Genomic DNA, 25,213 nt, shown 5'->3' on the forward strand with positions numbered 1-25,213 from the left:
TAATATGATCTTTAATAATATTAATAACAACTTTAACATTTATAATAATAATGATAATAATAATAATAGTTTTGTTAAAAGATAATAGCAATAATATTAATAATCTAGTTAATAATAATAATAATCTAATTAATAATAATAATGATGATAATAATCTTTATGTATTTATGTTAATACTAATAGTGATAATAAATTTATTAAGTATAACAAGAAACAATACCAAAAACCGATCTAGGATGACCCAAACCCGAGACCTCTAATTTAATAAACGTACCAACCAATTATTAACAATCTAATTCCGACAAATCGATATATAAAAATTAAGAATACCAAACCCAAATTATATACCTTTTTCGTGTTCACGAGTCGTGGCTCGATATCGGGAATGAACCGAGTTGAGATCCACCGGAGATGAGAGAGAGACGGAGAGTGAGACGAGAGGGAGAAAGACTGAGAGAGAGAGACGAGAGGGAGAGAGACGAGAGTCGCGGGAGGGAGAGAGAGAGAGCTGCGGCGGTGGTGTCGGGATTACGAGGGGTAGTGAGAAGGGACGGAGGTAGCAGGGGAGGAGGGTGATTCGGTGGTGGTGTCCAGCCGGATAAACAACCAAGGTGGGGGGTTACCAGAGGTGGGAGAGGGTGGCCGGAATTGCGGGGTGGCCGGAATTAATGCGGGGTCGCCGGAAACGGCTAAGGAAGGGGGTAGCTGGGTTTGGTGGTGGTATAGTGGAAGGTGGTGACGGCAGTGGCGGCCGGAGCTGGTGGCCGGAGTTAGTGGCCGGAAGTGGTGGTCGCCGGAAATCGGCCATGGGGAGGGGGGTGGCGGCTGGTGCTAAATAATATGGAGTTAGGGTTTTATTGGTTTATATGTATATTAAATATTTTCAAAAACGGTCCCTCAAGTTCCAAGTGTTTTAAGGAAAGGTTTTAAACTTAACAAAATGATAATATAGATTCGAAATGACAAGTATTACCCCTTATGTTTTTCTTAACGACACTACAATATGACAAACATCTATTTATTGATAATCGAGGTCCATAATAATATTATATAATAAATAAATTAAGGTTCTAAAAATGTTTGAGCGTTTTTTTACAAAATAAAAGTTTAAAATACGAATATGACTCGAGACTCAAATTTGACAAATGTCACACCAACCACCCCAGTAAAACTATTGTTAACCCCCCCCCCCCCCCCCCCTATCGCTCCCTTGGAGAAAAGTTCACTTATCCGTCACTGCTCGTAATTCTCTACTTATTATTTATATATCAAACATCATTCTACAAACATTTCTAATATATTCTCTTTCTCTGTTTTTTTTGTTTAATATTACACCACTACCTACCTCAATCATCAACGACCATATTTGTAAAAGCATACAAGTACTCATATTGCAACGGGTAGATTTTTTTTTGGAATCTAGTATTTGTGTTTTCCATGAAAGAATCTCACAAGAGTTTGGTTTGATTTTTCCTTGTAATAAAAAGGAATAAATGGAAGATAAATGTTTGTCCCCCACCGACAAACAGGAGTTGTATAATGTTAGACATTAGTTACCTGTATTTATATATTAAGGGTCCTTCCATTGTTATTTGGTTAAACAATAAAACAATACACATGAATCAATTATAGATTTGTTATTCGTGTTCATTTATTAACTTAAAAGTTTTTTAGCACCTATAATTAACTGGTTTTTTAGCACCTTGTAAAATGAGATGAGTGCACAATAATATAATATGAATTACGGAGTACATCTTTTCCAAAGGTCATTTAAAGTTATATACAACGATATTGTATATGTTTGAAGATAATGAAATGTTCAAGTCATTAGGGCTCACGTTTCTATCACATCATATGGGCCGCGTGATGTCATTAGAGCCATATAATGATTTAAGCCAACACACTAGAGTTTGTCACATCACACAAGTTGTATGATAGAGTGAAAACCGGTATGCAGATTGTATATTTGTTTGTGTTCATATTAGTCATTTCTTTTGTAGTCTGACACATCATGATGTCTATATAAGTAGAAAGTATGTCACAACTCGTGTGACAAGTCAATAATATATGGATAGTCATGACTCGTATGACAGCCAATACGTGAGTAGTTGTATACATAACTTTCTAGTCCTAACAATAAGGATATATGCTTAATCAGTTATATCGGTGCCATGAAAGAAACATCCTAGCTTGATTGGAACATGTGACCAATCTTTTTCCTAAATATTATTGTTGCTTTCAAACAAAATATGCTATTTTCTTTTTTAAAAAAAGATACATGCTTTTTCAAATTTACGTCAACTCATCACCTGAGTTGTTTTCTTTTAAATATGTTAATCAGTTATATTTGATGTTCTAGCTTATGATGGAATGGTACGGTAGTCTTCTATATGACTCATGTTCAATTTCTGGCTCCAGCATTTAGTTTCAGCGGCGCCAGGTGATGGGAGACTAGACGAGTAGGTGACATTCATTAGTTAGATCATTGAAATGATTGAGTTTTATCTAACCGCATTGGCGTGCCTTAATGCGAGTGTTCACATACATCGGCTAAGGGTTTTTCTTGAATTAGAAGACAAATGTATCATGTGTATCCCGATATAATCAATTTAAAAGATTCGTTGACCGTTAAATAAAATTACAGTGTTGAAGAGGTATGCACCCGCCTTAACATCGAGTGGGGCGGGTCAACCCACAAGATATAGACAAGAGGCTTGAAATCAGGATGTTATGAAGACACAAAGCCAAAACCTATGCACGTGGCGCATATCACATATGCTCACGCGTATCACATATGCCCACGCGTATCACATATGCTCACGCATCATATATGCTCACGCATATCACATCTGCGCGTGGCGCATCTGCGCGTGGCGCGTATCACATATGCTCACGCATCATATATGCTCACGCATATCACATCTGCGCGTGGCGCATCTGCGCGTGGCGCATATCACATATGCTCACGCATATTACATATGCTTGCGCATATCACATCTGCGCATGAAACATCTGCGCGTGAGAATAAAGAGAAGACCTCGCGCATCCCCAGGATAGGTGCATATCACACATGCACATAATCAACCACGTCCTTATCCAAATCAGGATAAGGACAACCATGATTGTGCTCATCAGACAACCTTCCAGAAGGTATCCTTTAAGGAATAAAGAATATGCTGATGTTGACAGCTGCCAATGAAGGGTGGACAACTCAGCAAAACCCATGTGCTACCACGTGATTGCACATGGGTCAGGTGAAATACCTTGGTCAGAGAATAATCAATGAAAAAGCACCAGGTGTCCTAAGGACACGTGGCGCGAAGCAATAGGAGGAGGCCAAAAAGGCCCTAATTGGGTCTGAGCCCAATCATTGGAAACCCTACCACTATAAATACCACACCACCTCCACAAGGGGAGGTAAGCAAGAAAATACATTCTAAGTCCTTACTCACTTTCAGATTATTATTATCTTCTCCTACAATATCTTATTCTCACACCGGAGGGTTACCCCAAAGAGGACCCATCTGTCCCTTTCTGAGGGGTAAGTTCACGGTGCTGCTCGTTTTGTAGGTGGAAGAATTCATACTCCGGAAAACCATCGGTGATATAGCACACTCATACCCGAGGAAAGTTGATCGTCTACTAGTAAGTCGATCCACGTTTCTTCATTGGCGCCATCACCTGTTACAACGGCAACAAAACCACTATCTCATCAGTTCTCTCTGAAAATCTTCACCATGGTTTCCGGTGTTCGAAACAGCGATCAAGTTCTGGAGGATAATGAGCTTGAGGATGTTAATGAGGGACATCAGTTTCTGAGGGCGCCGCATGATAATGCGCGCACCACCAGTAACCATCCCTTCATCACAACACCTCATAGCCAGACTGAAACTCCTCCAGACGATCTCACGTTCCAAAATCTGACTGGTGCAAAACAAAAAGGACCAATGGGTCCAGAAGTTGAAACCAATGACCCTAAAGAATGGCTCATAAACGAACAACGGCGTTTAATGGACAAATACAATGAGCTGGTCAAACACAAAAAGTTAGCCGACTTAACACAAAGGCTCGCATTTGATAAACAAACCATTCAGGGAACAACAAAAAGGGCGCGCGCGCCGGAAGATGGTCACTCTGTTCACACTGAACACGCTGATGTTAGTGATGAGGAAGAGGTGCACAGCATGAGGAAGACGCGAGATACTCATGCAGGAGGTTCACAGCTTCGCGCGCACATGAACATAGCGCCTGGAGCCAAAGTTGATATGGATCTATACACACCGTACAACCCACAAGCGAAAGGGCAAGTGGATGTAACCACACCATATAGGCCAGCCATCTTGGTGAAGCATTCAAAATTCACTGAGCGCATTGCGAAGGCTCCCATTCAACACAAAACCAAAATGCCAAGTGGTCTAGGCAAGTACGATGGTACAACAGATCCAGATGATTTCTTACAAGGTTTTTACAACACTGGAAACCTAGAAAGCTGGACGATGCCAACATGGTGTCACATGTTTGCTCGCTGCCTCACGAGCGCAGCGCGTGTCTGGTTCGAAAGCTTGTCGACAGGACAAATCGATGGGTTCGAAGAGCTATTGGAGAAGTTCCAGGCTCACTTTGTACAGCAGCGCAGACACACGCGCGACCCCGATGACATCATGCACTGCGTGCGCAGGAATGATGAAATCATTGAATACTACATAACTCGTTTCAATCAGGAATCTCTTGCAATTGGAGGTATCACTGAACAACTCTTGCGCGTGGCCTTTATACAAGGTGCGCGCAGTGATTAACTCCGCAGAGCTCTCGTGAGCAGAGATGGCATGCCAACCACTTGGGCTAAGCTTATGGAAGCATCGCGAGTCTTCGCGCGAAATGAAAAACAAATTGCCCAAGACAGAGCAAGAGATTGAGGACATCAAACAGAAACACCACGCAACAATGAAAGGAGGGGCAAACAAAACTCCCTATGGTCCAGGTTGCAACAAACCAGTTATTCTCCCGCAGAAAAGCAAGCGCAACAAAGTTCACCCCAGCCCCAAAAAGACATTCGTAATCGCGGAGAAGGTGACAAGAGGGAAGGCGGCAGAGAGCCTAACAGACCTCTACCAAGAATATGGACTCCCCTCACCAAAACGCCTTCGCAAGTGTTAAGCACAGAGAATGTCCAGTTTAAAAGCCCCAAGCCATTGCTCCATAAGGGACCACAAAACAGTGGCAAGTATTGTGAGTTTCACAAGTCCACAGGGCACAACACCGATGCATGCCACCATTTGAAGGATGCGATTGAAAGAGATGTGAAATCAGGCAAGTTGGCTCACCTGGTGAAAAACCCAAGACCAGAGAATGAACAACCAGACGGAGCCTCAGCCAGTAAAAAATTCAAAAGAATCTGTGTAGCTGAAGGAGGAAGGCAAGGGCAAAGATCGAAGAAGAGAAGCGCACAAGTCTAAGGGGATTGGCGCGAGCAACAAGTAATCTTCCCAAGAATCAGAGGAGGCCCGTCTATCAGCAGTCCTCTAGTCATCACTGCACACATCGCTCATTATGAGGTGTCAAAAGTCCTGGTGGACACCGGCAGTGAATCAGACATCATGTATGAGCAATGTTTCAGGAAGTTGGATCCAGCAGACCAAGCAAGGCTCGAAATTGTGAATGCACCAATCTCGGGTGTCTCAAACGAAATTATTCACCCCCTAGGTCAGATACAATTCGAACTAACTATGGGGGATGAGAAACACAAGCGAGCTGAAATTGTCAACTTCTTGGTCTTGCCCACCACTTCATGCCATAATATGATCTTGGGTTGAGGAACGATTGCCCAATTCAACGCCATACCGTCACCAGCGCACGGCGCGTTGGGGTTCCCAACACCAACAGGAGTAACATTTGTATACCGAGATCATTTGTGCGCAGTAACAAGTATACCGCGAGAAGGGAGAATGAAGCCTCCAATGGCAAACAACGCGCCAGAGGAATGGGTTCTCAACCCAAAATTCCCAGAACAAACAACCACAATTGGAGCTACGATATCAGATGACACAAGGGTGAGAATGAAAAGATTGCTCACAACGTATATATCGGTCTTCGCGTGGCAACATTCTGATATAACTGGGGTCCCGCTAGACCTGGCGCAACATTCTCTCAACACATTCAAGTCTGTAGAGCCAATTGCTCAAAAGAAAAGAGTCATGGGGGATGAGAAGGCAAAGGCCATGAATGAGCAAGTAGAAGATCTACTGCGCGCAAATATCATCCGCCCAATACGATACCAAACATGGGTAGCCAATCCTGTGATGGTAAAGAAGAGCAATGGGTCATGGAGAATGTGCATTGATTTCAAGGACCTCAACAAAGCGTGTCCAAAAGATTATTACCCCCTCCCAAACATTGACGCGAAGGTGGACTCTGTGGCGCCATTTAAGCTCAAATGTTTCCTGGATGCCTATAAGGGCTATCACCAAATTCAAATGGCACCACAAGATGAGGACAAGACTGCCTTCAGAACTGACAAGGGTGTTTTCTGTTACACAAAAATGCCCTTTGGTTTGAAGAATGCAGGAGCCACTTACCAAAGACTCATGGATGCGGTTTTCAACGAGCAAATTGGAAGAAACTTAGAAGTCTACGTGGATGATTTGGTGATTAAAAGCAGGGAGGAAAAACAAATGCTCAAAGACATCGAAGAAACCCTTTGGCGCCTAAAGGAAGTAAACATGAAGCTCAACCCGAGCAAATGCACATTCGGCGTAGAAGAAGGGAAATTTCTCGGTGTAATGGTCACCAAGGATGGTTTCAAGGTGAACCCAGAGAAGGTGGAGGCTATCCTTGACATGCCCTCACCATCCACCATGAAGGAAGTTCAAAAGTTGAATGGCAGATTGGTATCAATTAACAGGTTCCTAGCAAACCATGCAAGCAAATCTACCCCATTCGTTAACACATTGAGAAATTGCTTAAAAAAAGCCAATTCAAGTGGACGCCTGAGGCCGAGCAAGCTTTCAATGAGATAAAAGAATGTCTGATAAATCTGCCTGCGCTCACAGCTCCACTTCCTGGTGAAACTTTAATGTTGTACCTGTCAGCAGGGGAGCGCGCCATTGGCGCAGTATTACTGGTGGATCGCAAAGGAATCCAAACACCAATTTATTATGTAAGTCGGGTGCTGACAGATCCTGAGACGCGCTACACCATCATAGAAAAGTTAGTTTTATCACTAACGCATGCATCGCGCAAGCTTCACAGATATTTCAATGGTCATCCTATTGAAGTCCTGACTGGTTACAACATCCAGCAAGTCTTGCGGCGTCCCGCGCTCTCAGGAAGGCTGACAAAATGGGCGCTGGAATTAGGAGAGCACACGATCGCCTATAAGCCTCGTCCAGCAATCAAGGGACAAGTCTTAGCTGATTTCATCGCAGAAATCCCTGAAGGAAAAGTTGAAGAAGCTCAGCGCGAATTAGACCCTCCGCAAGCCAATAATGAAGAAAACGTTTGGAGATTATTCACTGACGGAGCTTCAAACAACGAAGGGTCCGGCGCAGGCCTCAAGCTGGTGGATCCAGAAAATCTTGAGTATACTTACGCAATCAGGTTGGATTTCAAGAGCACTAACAATGAAGCTGAGTATGAAGCCCTGCTGGCTGGTTTGCGCATCGCGCACAAGTTCGGAGTCAAAAAGCTAGAGGCTCATGTAGATTCATACCTGGTAGCAGCGCAAGTCAATGGCCTTTATGATGCCAAGGAGAACACCATGCCTCTGTATCTAGAGCAGGCGAAAAAACTCATCGAACAATTTGAATCTTTCAGAATCATACACATTCCGCGCAGTGAAAATAAGTCTGCCGACGCGCTGAGCAAGATGGCATCAACCAGCTTCGATCACTTTGGCAAAGATGTCAGGGTGGAAGTAATGAGCAACCCGTCGGTGGGAGCGAAGTCTGTCCTTGTAATTCATACAACACCTTCATCATGGATAACTCCAATAATGAAATTCTTGAAGGAGGGAAAGGTACCGGACGATCGCGCACAGGCGAGGAAGATAAGACACAAGTCGCAGAACTACGAACTGCTTGATGGTACGTTATATCGACGCTATTATCTTGGACCGCTCATGAAATGCCTGGATGCTGAGGAAGCAAGCTATGTGATCAGAGAGATACACGAAGAAATCTGTGGAATACATGCTGGCCCGCACATGGTGGTTGCCAAGGCAATGAACGCAGGTTACTATTGGCCAGGCATGTACTTGGACGCGTTAAAAGAGATCCAAAAATGCAAAGCGTGTCAGAGCTATGCGCCAAACACCATGCGGCCAAAGAACAACTTGATTCCGGTGACCTCTGCATGGCCTTTCCACAAGTGGGCAATCGATATTGTGGGTCCTTTACCACAAGCGCTGGGGCGAGTAAAGTTTTTGGTAGTGGCAGTAGACTATTTCACAAAATGGGTTGAAGCCAAGCCACTAGCAAAAATCACAGCCGAGGCAATGAAGCAATTTATTTGGAGCCACATCATATGCCGTTTTGGCCTGCCAATGGAAATTGTGAGCGACAACGGCAAACAATTCACTGACAGGAAGATATCCAGTTGGCTCAAGGAATTGCGCATCAACCAAGTCTTCACTTCAGTATACCACCCTCAAGGGAATGGCCAAGTGGAGCGCGCGAACCAAAGCTTGCTGAATGGGCTGAAGAAAAGGTTGGAGGGAGAATCCCATGCATGGGTCGAGGAGTTACCTAATGTCCTGTGGGCGCACAGGACATTAAGCAAAACCAGCAATGGCGAGTCCCCGTTCAGCCTAACCTATGGAACGGAGGCTATGATTCCAGCAGAGATTGGATGCCCATCCTATAGAGTGCTCATGATGAGTAAAAAAGACAACGAACAAGAAAGGAGGTTGGATCTCAACTTACTTGAAGGGCGCAGAGAGGCGGTTATCATCAGTGAAGCCAAATACAAGAAAAAACTAGAAAAATATTACAATCAGCGCGTGAAAGAATGCCACTTCAAGAATAACGATTTTGTCATTCGGAACAATGAAGCTAGTCGCGCAATACCCCCGGGAAAGATGTCTCCCAACTGGGAGGGACCTTATCAAGTCTCGGAAGAATTGGGAAAAGGCGCATACGCTTTAAAAGATTTGAATGGAAAGAAGATCCCGCGCACATGGAACGCAGCACAGCTTAGAAAATGTTTCATGTAAAAGTTGTCAAGTTTGTAATCAAGGCCCTTTAAGCCATTATGAATAATGTTGCGCGCTATTTTCTCTTAATGTGTGTTCTATTACCTTTTGCATACATGTTTCACACTTCCCTTTATTAATTTTGAGCAATATGACAACATTGTATTGACATCAAACTAAAAATAAAACGAAGTAAAACATACATGCGCGAGCTTCAAGCTCAAACGCGTTAACGAGTTTTAACTCTAAAACGTCGGGGCCTTAGCCCAATAATATGAGCCTTAGCTCAAATCACTCACAACATCCATCCTACATGCTGCGCAGCTAGACCATAAAAGTACCTAAGCACAACTAAGGCAAAGCACATGCCAAAACATAGTTGTTAAGGTCTCAGGTCGAGGTCGCGCATGGGATTATAATGGATATCAGAGTAACACATACTGACACGTAAAGGCTAAAAAACTCATTCATAATTCCCTATAATAAATGCGCGATAACGTCGCGCAAAGGAGGAATAATGAAGTGCCAAGGCACGTGTCAGCATATTCAGAATATTGCAAAATAACTTGAAATGTGACAACTGTTAAGGATTAAATAAAATAATTTCCTTACAACCTTGTCCAAGTTTCAATGTGTAAGCATACCATATATTCAACGAGCACAAACATGCAATATAAAGAGATGAATTGGAAATGCGCAAGATGCGAATAAGGGAAAAACAAAATTTCATTCCAAAACATAGAAGTTTACAAATTTACAAAATGATGAGATAAAAACTGCAAACAAAAAAAAAACAAAAAAAAAAAAAAACATGAAGGGCTTTTCAAGTCTCTATATCAACATCAGCCTCTTCATCGTCCTCATCATTACCTTCTCCCTCAGCATCTGGCGCAGCCCGCTCCTCGTCATCTCCAAACTTACCATAATCAAGCTGTTCGTCTTGAATGGAGTCGTCTTCTATCACGATAGTGTCAGGAGTAGGTCCTTTGGCCACGCCAGAGCCGCTAGCAGAGACAGCATTGCCCGCGCCACCATCGCTGCCACCAGTCCCTTCACATTCGTCAAGTAATTTCTTAAGCGCGCCAAGATCGGGCTGGTCAGCAAGCGCGGCTATCTGCAAGTCACAAGGAAAAGTATGAGTACAAAAGATTAGGAAAATAAGTCAAGGTAAACTCATTAAGGTTAAAATACATGCTCAAGGATGGGAATTGGAGTATTCAAGTACTTCTCCCCCACCTCGGCCATGTTAGCGCAGACAACGTCGAGCTGATAAGGGTAGTCGGATGGATTCTTCTTCAGCATGCCATATTCATAGCCATCCTTAAACCCTTCAGCTCGACCCACCAAGCGCGACGCATCATTGCAATCCATCACAAGGGTCTGAAACTCGTATGAATATTTCATCGCATAAGCGCAACGAGTCACACCCTGTGAAACTAGCCATTGACGATCCTGCGCGAGGGAAGAAACAGACGTCTCAAGAGCAGGAATCTGAGAGTTTAACAACTCAACAGTTTCCTTGGTTTGTTTTAGCTCTTCTCTGTCAGACGCTGCTGCCGCCAAGGCTTCATTCCTTTCTGCTCGCGCAGCATCGAGCTCTTCTCTGTCAGACGCCGCCGCCGCCAAGGCTTCATTCTTTTCTGCTCGCGCAGCATCGAGCTCTTTCTTCAGGCGCGCAACCTCACTCTCTAATAAAGATTTGTCAGTGTTAGCCTGCGCAAGAGTTTGATCACGCGCCTCTGCCTCCAACTCCAAGTCACGCGCTCGACGCGCGTACCTGGCCGCATCCGCTTCTGCCGCTTGCAGCTTCTCCCGCGCAGCCTGCAGCTCATGCCCGCGCTTCACAAAGGCAGCGTTGGCACTTGCTCGGTTCTCGCTAAGTTCTGCTTGGAGTTTCTCAGCTCTCTCTCGAGCGTCAGAAAGATTCCAAGCAGAAATCTTAGCCTCTTGCTTGGCCTCCGCAAGGGCATCACGCACTTTTATATAATCATTGCGAAGCTCTTGGGAGGCAGCAAAGAACGCATACCCAGCAAAAAGGTGGTCGTTGAGCAAGTCAACGCGAGCGCGGTCCTCCTGAAACCTCCTTTCAGCCGGAGGAACAGAGTGAGCCCAGAAGTCTTCACACACGCCCATGGATTGAAATGAGCTATCTTCAGTAATATTCCAGCTCGGGCTGTATATGTGATCGGCTTCCTGCAAACACAAAGCAACGCAAAAGAAACGTTTTAGTCACCTAAACACTAATCTGGAAGTCCGCACAGCGGAGCAAAACAAACTTATACCTGCGGAGAGCCGGCAGAAAAGTCAGCGCCAGCCCCACGAGAAGAAGGCTGCGCCACGAAATCTCGTGGCGCTATAGGGCTTGCGCGGCCACCATCGGAATCTTCAAAATTGACCTCCTCATCATCCTCTGTAACAGGTCTTTTCTCCTGCGACTTGGAAAAATCAAAAACAGTCTCACGAGGAGGGCTGCGCGCAGGAGGAGGTGAGGGAGGTCTTGACGCCGTTAGATCAGCACGTAAAATAGTCTCCTGCTCCTTAGTAATCCCAATGAGAGGAGATTCAGTGCTTGTTGGAGCAGGAGCAGAACTAACGGCGCCGGCGCCAGCAGTGCCGCCAGCAGCTTGTGTGCCAGCTATAATTCCTATGAAAAAACCAACAAGGAGAAATGATTCATGACTTGATCTAAAGGAAAAAAAGCAGAAAATCAAAGCGCAATAAATACCTTGGCGCACCGCCGTCCGGGAATTGAGCATCGCCATGAAGTCCATTTTCCCCCTTTTCGAGGGTAAAACAGGGGACTTCAAAGCAACCTGCGGCGCAGCCTCGGTACCTTGCTGCGCCTGAGGTTGAGCCACCAAAGTCGCCGGCTCTACAAACATTTGAGTGAACAAAGCTTCATTAATAACTCTATCGGAATCACGCTCATAAAACCACAAAATATAAACAAAGTATACCTGTTGGAGAAGATGAAACAACAGGCGCAGCGCCGCTTCCCTTGTCTGCCGCGCGAAGAGATGAGGTGGCAGCACCATACCTCGTGTGGACAGGAGGATTGCCCACACCTCGAGGCAAAGAAGACGAGGAAAACTTGGAGGTAAATCCCTTGGTTTTCTCAAGTCCCTTCGCTTGGGTAGGAGGAGGATTCTGGGCAACAGGGGCATCATTTTTCTTCTGTTTTTTACTGGCCCCTGCGCCAGTTTTGCCTTTAGCTTTGCGCTTGAGTTGTGGCGCCTCAGCTTCTTCCTCCTCCACCTCCTCTTCCGCAAGCTCCAACTCATAATTCTCGAGCGCATCTACAATACGTGCAACAGAAATGTTAACCAAATTTGGTATTCTAAAGGCCTAAGCATAAGTACAAAGGCTTACCAGGCGCATCGCTGTCAAAGCAAAATTCTAAATCAACAGGGATGAACATATCATCGAAGCGATCGGGGAAAGCAACTTCCCCAGCGCTCAGCGCGACAGAGCCACCCTCCATATGCTCGTCATAGGCGGCGTGGACGTATTCCTTGCTTACTGCATAAAACAAGACAAATGATATCAGCAAAGTGAATTATATTCGCGCAGAAATAATGCAATGAGCTAATAACTCACCTAAGCCATCAACTTGGACGACAGGCTCAGTCGCGCTGTCGGTCCACCTCTTGCTCATACCAACCCCCACCAGCGCCTCCTCGCAAATATTCTTGGCGGGGGATGGTTCAGCAGTTAGCTTGTTAACCCATGTGCCCGTTGGGTTCTTAAGAACATTCTCATCCGCGGGCGCAGAAGTGATCGCGCGCATGGTCATGCGGATGGGAATCACACCAGCCTTAATATAAAATTTTTTTTCAGACCAGTCATGAAGGCTTTTGAAGGAAACAGTGCAGCACTTAACCTTCTGACTGCGCGGTATGAATGAGAACCAAGAATCTTGGATTTTTGGCTTGTAAAAATATTGAAAGCGCCGAGGGGTGGGCTCCTCGCGTTGAGCTTTGCACATGAACTCAAAATGAGTCATGCGCACTAGTCCACAAGGATGGACTTGGGATATGTGAATCCCATAAAACTGAAGGAGCGCACCCATAAACCTTGTCATCGGAAGACGAAGGTTACAGTGAGTGAAAAAGTGAGAGTATAAAGAGATATAGCCGGTGGGCGGATCTGCCGCCGTTTGCCCGGTCGCCGGGAGCAGACAGCTGTACTCAGGGAGAAAACCCTGAGAGGTGACGAGATTGTCGAAGTCAGACTGTTTCAATTTGCAGGGAATCTCATCCCATCTCTTCACTGTTTTGTTCTTCCCCATCTCCTCCGACGAGGCCTCGGCAGCCCGTTTACCCTTGCCGGTCTTCTTCAAAGTGGACATAACTAACGATTTTACACGGCGTTTGCTGGGGGAAATTGTGGTGTCTGGGTTATCAGACATACAATTGTGAATCAAACAGCGGTTACTTTAAGCACGGAAATCTGGAAGCAAAAGATAAAGGCTCTTAATCGGAATGAAAATTGAAGGAGAAAGAACTCTGAAAATAACAATGAAGATGAAGAAAAAACCACTCAAAAGGCTTGCTTTTATAGGCCCAGGAGAGAGAAAGAAACAGGTACTGATCAGAGTTACGCTCACGCGCCCCCACTCGCAGGTGCAGGCCAACATGAGCGCGACACGTGTTCCTGACACTGTATGAGGAGACGTGAAAGGCCACTGTAGCACCTCGAGCACACGAAAAGTCTGACACATAACGTCTCCACCTCTGACGCATGTCAGCACCAACCAACCACGTACACGGACGATTCATTTCAACAAAAAGGATAGAATTTCGCGCAACGCACATATGAGAAATAAAAAAGAAAAGACAAACCCTATTAAAAGAGCAAACTATTAAGTCTAATATCTATCTTACCTCGCTCGCGCGAGACAAGACACACATTAGACTGGGGGGGCTTGAAGAGGTATGCACCCCGCCTTAACATCGAGTGGGGCGGGTCAACCCACAAGATATAGACAAGAGGCTTGAAATCAGGATGTTATGAAGACACAAAGCCAAAACCTATGCACGTGGCGCATATCACATATGCTCACGCATATCACATATGCCCACGCGTATCACATATGCTCACGCATCATATATGCTCACGCATATCACATCTGCGCGTGGCGCGTATCACATATGCTCACGCATCATATATGCTCACGCATATCACATCTGCGCGTGGCGCATCTCCGCGTGGCGCATATCACATATGCTCACGCATATTACATATGCTTGCGCATATCACATCTGCGCATGAAACATCTGCGCGTGAGAATAAAGAGAAGACCTCGCGCATCCCCAGGATAGGCGCATATCACACATGCACATAATCAACCACGTCCTTATCCAAATCAGGATAAGGACAACCATGATTGTGCTCATCAGACAACCTTCCAGAAGGTATCCTTTAAGGAATAAAGAATATGCTGATGTTGACAGCTGCCAATGAAGGGTGGACAACTCAGCAAAACCCATGTGCTACCACGTGATTGCACATGGGTCAGGTGAAATACCTTGGTCAGAGAATAATCAATGAAAAAGCACCAGGTGTCCTAAGGACACGTGGCGCGAAGCAATAGGAGGAGGCCAAAAAGGCCCTAATTGGGTGTGAGACCAATCATTGGAAACCCTAACACTATAAATACCACACCTCCTCCACAAGGGGAGGTAAGCAAGAAAATACATTCTAAGTCCTTACTCACTTTCAGATTATTATTATCTTCTCCTACAATATCTTATTCTCACGCCGGAGGGTTACCCCAAAGAGGACCCCTCTGTCCCTTTTTGAGGGGTAAGTTCACGGTGCTGCTCGTTTTGTAGGTGGAAGAATTCATACTCCGGAAAACCATCGGTGAAATAGCACACTCATACCCGAGGAAAGTTGATCGTCTACTAGTAAGTCGATCCACGTTTCTTCAAATGCGATAACCCAATACCGACCAAATTCGTACCAATTAAAACTGTTGTAGGTTTTGGGGTGCAGCTTGAAATTAACGCCCAATATTAGACACATGCGTTACTGACACATGCGTTACTGCCACTTCACGGGACCGTTTCTCTCTCTCTCTCTCTCATGAAACTACACACATCATAATCATCATAATAATCATCTTCTCCTTCTTCTTCATTGCATTCGAATCTTTCAAGCTGACGTCAGCACCTCCAATGGCGGCTAACTCTACACCACAGGTCTATTCAATTCACCTTCTCATTCTCATTCTCTACATTATTATTTTGTAATTAATTAATTGATTGATTGATTGTTAAATTTATAATTATTAATTATATTCTAACGCTTCGTATTATTCGTAATCGGATACCTAAACTGCATGTTATTGAGTAATGCGGTTCGAGTTTCATATTCAATTTTGAGTTGAAAATTGTGACTCGTTATAGATTAAAAGTTTAATAGGTTTTGAAAACTGCATGTTATTGGAAAATGTGCTTAGATTAACTGATTGTGTTGATCGAATAAGATGTATAGGAGATGAGACAAGTCCGAGCTTGACTCGTTTTGACTTACGAGAGTGAGCTCGGTTCGATTTGGCTTAGGTCAGCTCAGAGCTCGAGGCCAGCTTGTTTTGGCTTAGGAGAGCTCGAGCTCGAGCTAGGATCGTTTCGGCTTACGATAGCTTGAGCCTGAGGTCGGCTCGTTTTGACTTACCAAAGCTCGAGCTCGATGTTGGCTCATTTTGACTTACCAGAGCTCGAGCTTGTGGTCGGCTCGTTTTGACTTACGAGAACGAGAGCTCCGTGCGTTTTGGCTTAACAGAGCTCGAGGTCGGCTTGTTTTGACTTACCAGAGCTCTAGCTCGGTGTCGGCTTGTTTTGACTTACAAGAGCTTGAGCTCTAGGTTGGCTCGTTTTGACTTATCGAGAGCTCGAGCTCGAGGTTGGCTTGTTTTGGTTTACTAGAGCTCGAGTTTGAGATTGAGCTTAGCTCGTGAGTTGTTTTTTCGAGCTCGGCTCAGCTCGATCATCATTTATTATTTAATTTATTTACGTTTTCAAATATTTTTATATATTTTGAGAAAAACTTTGAACGAGCCTAAGCTTGGCTCGAGGTCATGTAGTACCTTAAACTAGTCAAAGCTCAGCTGTGTGGTATGAAATTAATGCTTAAAATCCCAAAAGAGGTCAAACTTATAGATACACTAGGTAGTTATGGCTCGGGCCTAAACGAGTTTCCCATACAAGACTCAAGCTCGGGCTCAACTCGAGTTTTATTCGAGTAGCTCATGAACGGCTCGTTTGCACCCCCTAGATATATCATATGATTCGAGTTTCATCTTCGCAATCGCGCGTCATTATAGCTCAAAAGTTTACAGATGTTCTTTGAGTTGACATTCAAACTGATTTAGTATATATATTTTGGCTGATTTTGCTGTAGCATGACTGGTTTTGGTAGAAAATTGTAATAATTTGGGGTTGGATTCAACGTACATTTAAGAAATTGTGGGGCCCAGTTGCTGAACGTACGAATGTTAATAATTAGGATTGTGATGGAGAAGGTGGTTCCATATTAGGTCAGCTGGAGCCATTCTGTATTTGAATGTGACATTGTGTCTGTTTGTTTGCAAAATCAGAATATAATCACAAATTTGTTCTTTTATTGTATATTCAGTCATGAAATATGCTAACAAGTATCATGTAAGCACTTTATCAGATTTTTCTTTAAAAGTATAATACCTACCAATTTTATTCGTAGAGATTTATATATGTATGTATAATTATCATATACCTAAATCAAATTCATAATATCATACATACATTTTTTAATGATTAAAATATATGAGATCTACCAATTTCAATTTATTTCGTTGAATACAATTCACAAGGGTATGATATGCATAATATTTTAAATTTGGCTTGTGGGATATATGATATTTTAAAAGTTTCTTGGGTGTGTGTGTGTGATGTGTGTTTTTGTTTATATATTGAATTTGATTAATATATGATATTTAGGAACTTCTAGGGCATGAAATTCTCCCTTTTATTTATTATTTGTTTTTTTTTCGAGTACATGTTTTTTGTTATAATATGAAATATTAAAAGTAAAATGTGGGTCGTATTAATTAATTTGAAGACATTATGAAAACTCGTGAATATAAACCGAACACGTGAACGTTTTTGTGTATTTTTGTGACTCGGAGGTAAACCGTCATATGAATAGTAATAACAATAAGCTTACATAATATATGCAGGGTTGTGATTCCTTTACTGCTGTTGATTTAAGTGATGCAAACAACAATGCACCTAATTGTGAACCAAATGTAACACTCTCTAAATCAATGGAGGTTTATGTGCCCCTTGAAAGTCAACTTACAACGGATGGTCAAACGAATAGTCAAACCTATATGGTGGAAAGTGGAAGTGATTATTCTAAATGCAGTGAAAAAGATGTGGATATTGAGAAGGGGAAGTCAGGAAGTAATAAAGAAAGTGTTGGTAACTTGAAGAATGAAGAAGAGCACATGGTAAGTTAAAATATTTAGAACTATTTTTTTCTTTAAATTTTGGTCTATTGACTGTTATTGCAGAAACAGATTAGCTTTGAAATGGGAGGCAAATATATGCAGTTTTTGATGAATCACAGTCTCATCTTACCCAAGTTCTCTACTCGAGGTACTCGACCACATTCTATTATATATATGTGTGTGTGCAGAGGTGTTAAATGCGCTGAGTAAGCCCATCAAACCTGAACACAACATGAACTTTAAAATAATGTGTGGCACATGAACATGACATGAGCGGATGCGGATTGACATGGGCATGGCATGTTTAGCCCAAAAATTTGTTTTATTATTATTATTATTATTATTTGCATATAAATACTTTAAAATTACAAATTTATAACAAAATAATGTATATAAAGTAAACAACCTTGATGTTCATTTCTCTTTTTTATATTTTTAATATAACATAAAGTATCTAATTGGTTTAAGTTTTGACATCAAACAAATTTGAAAAAAAAACAAGTATTAAATTAAACGGGTTAAATGGCAGCCCACAGGTAACCGACAGACGCCCGTTTAGCGAAATGTGTTCATGGGTCAAGTTGAAACTAACCAGGACCCGTTTAGATTAAACCCAAACCCATAAACTTCTTGTTAGGTTCATGTCGTGTTTTTGTGTCGTGTATGTGTGTATGTACATAATTGATGAAGCACTTAAGGTTATTGAACATATAAAACTTGCAGGTGAGGCTCCAAGAATGAGAAAATACAAGCGTACCCCCTCATTTAATTCAAGAAAAGTTGCTCTTATGTTTTCACTACTGTAAGTTCACAACCTAACTATGTTATCACTCTTTGAGGTGCCCTAGATAACGGGTCCGGTAATGGGCCATTACCAAAACGCGTTTGTGTTAAAACAGCCCCCATAGGCCAGGTCAGCCCGCAAACACCTTTTTCTCCATTAATAAAAGTTCATAGTAATATTTATGTTAATTATGCTTATAAAAATTGACACTGTTATAAGAATGATCTAACTCTTTGAGTTAAACGAGTTACGAGGTTGTATGCTCTAGAAATATACTTGCGCAACTTATAACCTGTTTGGACCATTCGACCCGTTTGAGATCAAACATAACTCATATCAACCAGTTAATGTCATAATGTGTTCATGTTCCAGGTCGAGTTTGGGAACGATAATACTTATATATTTGACACTGAGAGTTAGACAGATGGATGATTCATCTACCGGTTCCGCATAATAATGGTAATAAACACCCTATTTTGTATTCCTTCACTTCGGGTGCTTCATATTTTGGGAGAATATTACTTTTGAGGGTTATTTTTGCATCCCCTAGGATTATAAGTTTGAATGTTTTGAAGCGTACTCCGATGTCGGTTGTAAATAACTTGAGATTTGTCTCATTAACTCTACAAGTTGATCTTCACTCATTTTTAAGTCATTTATTTCATATATTTGTCTAGAAGATAATTATAACAAGCAATGATCCGTTGTAAGTATACAATTGAACCGAAAGATAAAACTATGAAACATTGAAGTGTAAAAGGTTCTACCAACTATGGTTACTTGTTTTAAACTTTTAACTACTCGAAATCTTTTCTCGAGTTTTAAATATCCATTATAGTATGTTAGGGTCAGACCAACCCGCAAGCTATGTATGATTTGGTTCTTGGTTCATCGAGCAAATCTAAGGCTTACCGGTTCATATGAGATAAATGCTTATACATAAAAATATAGATTACAAACAAGCAAACTTACCGAGCGATATCCTGCTCGTGAGATGAGGACAAACCTACTCTCTATCCCATGAGATAGAGATACCGCTTCTAAAAATATAAATTACTATAATCTAAAACATCTAACAAATTACAGTACAAATGCATACGAACACCACTTGAAAACTTTGGTCTTCCAACGGTTTATATCTTAACTGCTAAAATAAATTACCATAATCGAATATATCTAACAAATTACAGTACAAATGTATACAAAACACCACTCGAAAAATTTGGTCTTCCAACGGTTTATATCTTAACTACTAAAAAGAGCCGAACCTGAAGCCATTTTGAAAAGGCATTCCTTGTAATTGTGTCCGAACCTACAACATGCAAATATCAACAAACCATTAGAATGCAATTTTTCTTCTAATAACCAGAGATAGCGATTTGATTTGGATTGCAATATAACTGTTTTTGCAAACATAATTAACGTGTTAAGTATTTATAAAAAGTTAAAACCAAAACTGTTTGCAGATCGACCTAACCCAGCCCATATTACAAAATAACACGTTTCAACCCAAATCTGTTTTGACCCGTTACAATCCATCTAACTTGCCACCTCTACTTTTAATCAAGTCATTAGAACCTGAATAAGAATTCATACCAAGTTGACTTTCTTTTGACTCAGAAGCCACGAAAAACCGTCACATAGATATAGTCGTTTTGATATGTTTGGAGATATAAAGACTATATGTAGTCTTCTTCAGTTGGTAGCTGCTTAGCAAGGGAAACTAGAAAACGGGTTAGTAACTTTTTGGCTTTTAATAGTTTTTTGTCTGGTTTTCCTTCGTTCTCTGCTGATGTGGCATTACGGTCTTGAAGTGTGCAAAAAGTCCGGACTAGTTTACGTAACTCCTGAAAACGAATATAGTGTGATATAAGAAAAGCGGTTCAAAGCGTGTAACACTTAGTACCAATCAAAATGAATAAATTCAAGTACAATTCAAAATGGGACACTTTTCCCTGTATATTAACCTTTTTCTTCACTTTTTTAAAAAATTATAAAAATATTTGTTGTATTAAATTAAATATCATTGATATATTCTTAAGAATAAGGGATAGCGGATAATGTAAGCGGATGCCAACCATATTCAGTTTTTTCACCGTGTTAAATAACTAGTGTAGCATCAGTGTCATAATATGCGATTCAGATAAATGGAAAAGAACTTACTTGGCGATCAAAGTCAACCGTACTAAGAGAGTAAATCTCATTAGTGATATCTACATCTTTGTTAACCAAACCATCAAACCATTTGATTGCTATATCATGATGATCACCAAACTCCTGTCACAAAATGTAAACCGAGTTTAATAAGATCATGAATAAAATAACAATTCAGTTGCTCTTAAGACCTATTAAAGGATTCTGCATACCTCATCTTCATCCTCATAATCAAATTCTTCTTCTTCACTCGTGTCTCCAAGATCCGGTTTAACTGAAACAGATAGCTTCTGAAACGTCTTCTGGTCGCCATCTTTTGTTGCTCTTATCAATCCATCCATTAATTCAGGATCCGCATCACGTAATAGTCTTCCTATACAAAAATTTAATAACTAAAATAGAAATTAAATTCACCAAATCAAGAGCCTGCAATGAACTACATACCTATATAACTGAATTGCCTTCGCTTTCCTTCCCGTACATCACGACCTAATCTCTGTTATAAGATTAGAACACTTTAATATGATTATCATAAAACTAAAGTTTTATACAATTCTGTTACTGAGGCTCACCTTCACCAAGATGAGAGCATCAAACACCTCTTGTTCAAGCGACGCCACTCTAGACATAAACAAACAAGCTTTATCACTTTCCAGCCGCGGTGTAAACGAGCCAAGCGGAGCCCAAGCTCAACTCGTTTTGAGCACTTTTTTCTAAAGCTCGAGCTCAGTTCAGGCTTAACTCTTTTATTATTTATTAATCAATTTATATACGCTTTTGATTTGTTTTTATAAATTTTGTGAAAAACCTTAAACGAGACTAAGCTCGGATCTAGCTCGTGTAGTGCCTTAAACGAGCCAAAACTTGGCCGGGTAGTGTGAACTTAATACACAGAAGTCCAAAAGAGGTCAAACTTAAAAATGCACAAGGCTAGAGCTCTGGCTCTATAACTAAACTAGCTTTATTTGACAATCAAGCAGTTTAGAATTTTTTTTAACGATCCGGAGTAGCTCGGCTTATTTACTAATATTTTGTTACTTATAAAAATATATATTTAAAATATTAAATGAAAATTCGATAAATAGTAGGCTCATTTAGGCTTATTTTTAGGCTCAGATCAATACGAAGAGCCGATATCAAGCCTCATCAGCTGCTCAGCTCATAACCTATAATCATACTGTGGTCTCATTTTATAAAAATTCGGGAGCTAATGAAACTATTTTAGTAAAACTGAACCGTCTCAATATATTAGCTCGGCTCATTTCGAGCTTTTTATCGGTCAAATTGTGAGTTGAGTTGATAATAATAAGATCTATTACATACATTATACTAAAATCCTAAACCTAAGTACAGTCCTTCATGTCAATTATAAGTTATAAACAACAGTTCATAACCTAATTGAGCCTTATAACAATTGAATTGAAAACAATTTATATATGAAATTGAGTGTTTAATTTAATATCACCTGAGGATTCGTTTAATCTGAACATCATTGAACTCAGCAAGCTCCATTCCCCAACGAACACCACGCCGAGCCTCTCGTTTCTTCTCGTTACGGCTCCTCCGTTCGCCTTCAACTAATTCCGATTCGTTATCACTCTGATTCAGTTCCGCCGGTACCGGAGCATCCGCCGGCCGGAGAGCGTGAGTATGAATATTATTATTATTATTCCGGTGGAGATGAGTTGTAGGAGTTGTTGTGGTTGTAAACAGATGAAGGAGTGTGAAAGTATGTGTTGGTGGTGAGTGGAACACGTAGGTTATGCATCGCCGGAGAGGTGATTTGGACACCGGTGAGAGGATTAATGGCCGGAGTAATAATTGAGCCATTTTATTTTTTGCAGCTGCTGCTGGCTGTTGCTAGCAGAGGATTATACGCGTTGTGGTGTATTGGGCTAAAAGCTTAAAGCCCACAACTAGGCCCAAAATATGGCATATTTTTTGTTACCACTTGATAGACCCATGACACTTGATACATACATGGAAACCCTCTTATATAATTGCTAGTTACTTGATACTTGTTTAAAAAAACGTGACTATTGTACGTTTATATTTAAAATTTGTATAAAAATAGAAAATCAAGCCGTTGATTTTATTCGCATTCGACTGTTTCCGTTTGGTTTTTACGGTTTCATTCACACCGCTTGTTTAATAAAGTTTGACCAAAAAAAACATGTTTGTGCGTCACTATTACCGTCTCTTTAAGTTCCAACGGTAACAAAGCTTCTGCCGGACAAAGACCCACCCGAATCGGGATATGTGGGTTAAGATGGACTTGTTATAGAAAGTGAAAATGCCTTTGGTGTTGAGTCCATAACTAGGCCCACTTATGCCACTTTTGTCATTTAACGCGCATACATAATTCAACGTTTTTACTTTTGCTTTTTATCCGGTTTAACGGTCCCACTGCAACACACGGGTCCTAAATACCCGTATAAATGATTATTCAAAAACATTATAGTTTTCTCTGTCCATCCCAAAAAAACACAAACCAACCACCCAAAATAGAAACCCAACACTTAAAAACAAACCTCCACCATCAACCTCCTATACCAACGGCTAACCTTCAACACCCCCTTCAAATAACACACACACAAACACCCTCTTCATTCCCATCACAACCCCAAAAAAATGAGAGAAATCCTAAACATTCAAGGCGGCCAATGCGGCAACCAAATCGGTGCAAAGTTTTGGGAAGTCATTTGTGACGAACATGGTATCGATCCAACCGGACAATACAAAGGTACCACGGGTGATTATCAACTTGAACGTATTAATGTTTATTATAACGAGGCTTCGGGTGGACAATATGTCCCACGAGCTGTTCTTATGGACTTGGAACCGGGGACTATGGACAGTATTAGGTCCGGTCCATATGGGCAGATTTTTCGCCCGGATAATTTTGTATTTGGGCAGTCGGGTGCGGGGAATAATTGGGCTAAGGGGCATTATACGGAAGGTGCGGAGTTGATTGATTCGGTTTTGGACGTTGTGAGGAAAGAAGCTGAGAATTGTGATGCTTTACAAGGTATGTTATTACTTATATTATTCTACGTGCATGCATGTGGGTGTGACATTTTGATAGTATTCGAGTCTAACATGAAAATAATGGGTTTAGGTTTAGTCTAAACGGTTTTAATAGTTTAGCATGAACCATGAACATGATTAGCTAAACGGGACGTGATGTGTTGGTCAGTTTATTTTTATTTTTAAAACTATGGCACAAGTTAAATTAATTGGGTATTTTATGCCAATTTCGAAAGATTAAACATAAATAATAAAATAATTTTATTGATTAAACGTGATTATTTTTATATATTTTTGTATTTTTTTGGTTGTGTATTTGAAATTTTAGAATATAAATATGACAATATGCAAAATAAAATAAAGTTTTGGGTCAAAAAGGTTGTTTTGTGTCAGCCCATGAGAAATCGTGTCATTACGAGTCCATGTCTGACACGATTTTTGGGCTCGTGTTTTTTTTTTTGAATTTTATGTCTAACATGATTTTCGGGTTCGTGCCATGTTCGGTTTGTGTCTTGTTAGACCGGCGGAACCACAAACATCCTTTTGTAACACTCTTGATAATATATGTATTGAGTATAGGAATAAATGTTTGGTCACCATATCTAATCTACTTTAAGTAATATGTATCTACGTGTGCATATATATATATATGCATCCATGTATGTACATATGCATGCATGTGTGCATTTAAGAGTTTGGTCTATAACATCTATTGAACCAACCCATATGTTGTAATGTGACAGGTTTTCAAGTATGTCACTCGCTTGGAGGTGGCACTGGGTCGGGTATGGGAACACTATTGATTTCAAAGATACGAGAAGAATTCCCTGATAGGATGATGCTCACATTCTCGGTTTTCCCTTCACCTAAGGTCTCTGATACAGTCGTTGAACCCTATAACGCAACGCTCTCAGTGCACCAACTGGTCGAAAATGCAGATGAATGTATGGTCCTCGATAACGAGGCACTTTACGACATTTGTTATAGGACTTTGAAGCTCACCACTCCTAGTTGTAAGTATACATTACAATACAATATTACCTCCTTTATTTTGTTAAGCATGGTTTGAAACTAATTAAATTATTCGATTGGTTTACATTACAGTCGGTGATTTGAATCATTTGATCTCGGTAACCATGAGTGGTGTAACATGTAGCTTGAGGTTTCCCGGACAGCTGAACTCTGACTTACGAAAGCTAGCAGTTAACCTGATCCCATTCCCACGTCTCCATTTCTTTATGGTGGGATTTGCACCTTTAACCTCTCGTGGGTCTCAGCAGTACATCACTCTTAGCGTCCCAGAGCTGACTCAGCAAATGTGGGACGCTAAGAACATGATGTGTGCTGCTGACCCTAGACATGGTCGATACCTCACAGCATCGGCCATGTTCAGAGGTAAAATGAGCACAAAAGAGGTTGATGAGCAAATGATCAATGTTCAAAACAAGAACTCGTCATACTTTGTTGAGTGGATTCCAAACAACGTTAAATCAAGCGTTTGTGACATCCCACCAATTGGGCTTAAAATGTCTTCGACGTTTGTTGGAAACTCGACCTCCATCCAAGAAAT

The 25,213-nt window shown here is 41.4% G+C and overlaps 3 protein-coding genes across 4 annotated transcripts; 2 read left to right on the forward strand and 1 right to left on the reverse strand.

Moving 5' to 3' along the window:
- The first annotated feature begins 15,229 nt into the window (after nucleotides 1–15,229).
- LOC143559521 (uncharacterized) lies at nucleotides 15,230–19,198 on the forward strand. 2 transcript variants are annotated; one of them, XM_077048061.1, is made up of 5 exons: nucleotides 15,230–15,390; nucleotides 17,406–17,678; nucleotides 17,742–17,826; nucleotides 18,402–18,480; nucleotides 18,835–19,198. In XM_077048061.1, exons 1-5 carry the CDS (start codon nucleotides 15,367–15,369, stop codon nucleotides 18,914–18,916), a joined length of 543 nt encoding a protein of 180 aa, XP_076904176.1. In that variant the 5' UTR covers nucleotides 15,230–15,366; the 3' UTR covers nucleotides 18,917–19,198. The 2 variants fall into 2 exon arrangements, with proteins under 2 accessions (XP_076904176.1, XP_076904177.1); XM_077048062.1 differs by having other exon boundaries at nucleotides 17,748–17,826.
- A 645-nt stretch (nucleotides 19,199–19,843) lies between these two features.
- On the reverse strand, nucleotides 19,844–22,446 carry LOC143559533 (uncharacterized). The gene is made up of 6 exons (XM_077048070.1): nucleotides 22,082–22,446; nucleotides 21,189–21,237; nucleotides 21,061–21,112; nucleotides 20,829–20,989; nucleotides 20,626–20,739; nucleotides 19,844–20,309 (listed from the first exon to the last, which is right to left on the reverse strand). Exons 1-6 carry the CDS (start codon nucleotides 22,444–22,446, stop codon nucleotides 20,142–20,144), a joined length of 909 nt encoding a protein of 302 aa, XP_076904185.1. The 3' UTR covers nucleotides 19,844–20,141.
- Nucleotides 22,447–23,247: 801 nt separating this feature from the next.
- Nucleotides 23,248–25,205, forward strand: LOC143559522 (tubulin beta-1 chain; the record flags this gene model as incomplete). The annotated part of the gene is made up of 3 exons (XM_077048063.1): nucleotides 23,248–23,644; nucleotides 24,387–24,656; nucleotides 24,748–25,205. Coding segments are annotated over exons 1-3 (1,125 nt in total), but the record flags the coding sequence as incomplete, so codon positions are not given.
- Between the last annotated feature and the right edge of the window lie 8 nt (nucleotides 25,206–25,213).

Source organism: Bidens hawaiensis, unplaced genomic scaffold (assembly GCF_021521415.1).
Source record: "Bidens hawaiensis isolate Kalapana, Puna unplaced genomic scaffold, B.hawaiensis_p1.1 tig00019925_1, whole genome shotgun sequence".
In the NCBI taxonomy this organism is placed as follows: Eukaryota; Viridiplantae; Streptophyta; class Magnoliopsida; order Asterales; family Asteraceae; genus Bidens; species Bidens hawaiensis.

Coding starts and splice junctions, on each gene's coding strand:
- LOC143559533 (XM_077048070.1), bottom strand. CDS start 22,446: ATGGCTCAATTATTACTCCGGCCATTAATCCTCTCACCGGTGTCCAAA. Junction 21,238..22,081: donor CAGATTAAACGAATCCTCAG/GTGATATTAAAT, acceptor GTTTATGTCTAG/AGTGGCGTCGCTTGAACAAG. Junction 21,113..21,188: donor ATGCTCTCATCTTGGTGAAG/GTGAGCCTCAGT, acceptor ATCTTATAACAG/AGATTAGGTCGTGATGTACG.
- LOC143559521 (XM_077048061.1), top strand. CDS start 15,367: ATGGCGGCTAACTCTACACCACAG. Junction 15,391..17,405: donor CGGCTAACTCTACACCACAG/GTCTATTCAATT, acceptor TAATATATGCAG/GGTTGTGATTCCTTTACTGC. Junction 18,481..18,834: donor GCTCTTATGTTTTCACTACT/GTAAGTTCACAA, acceptor TTCATGTTCCAG/GTCGAGTTTGGGAACGATAA.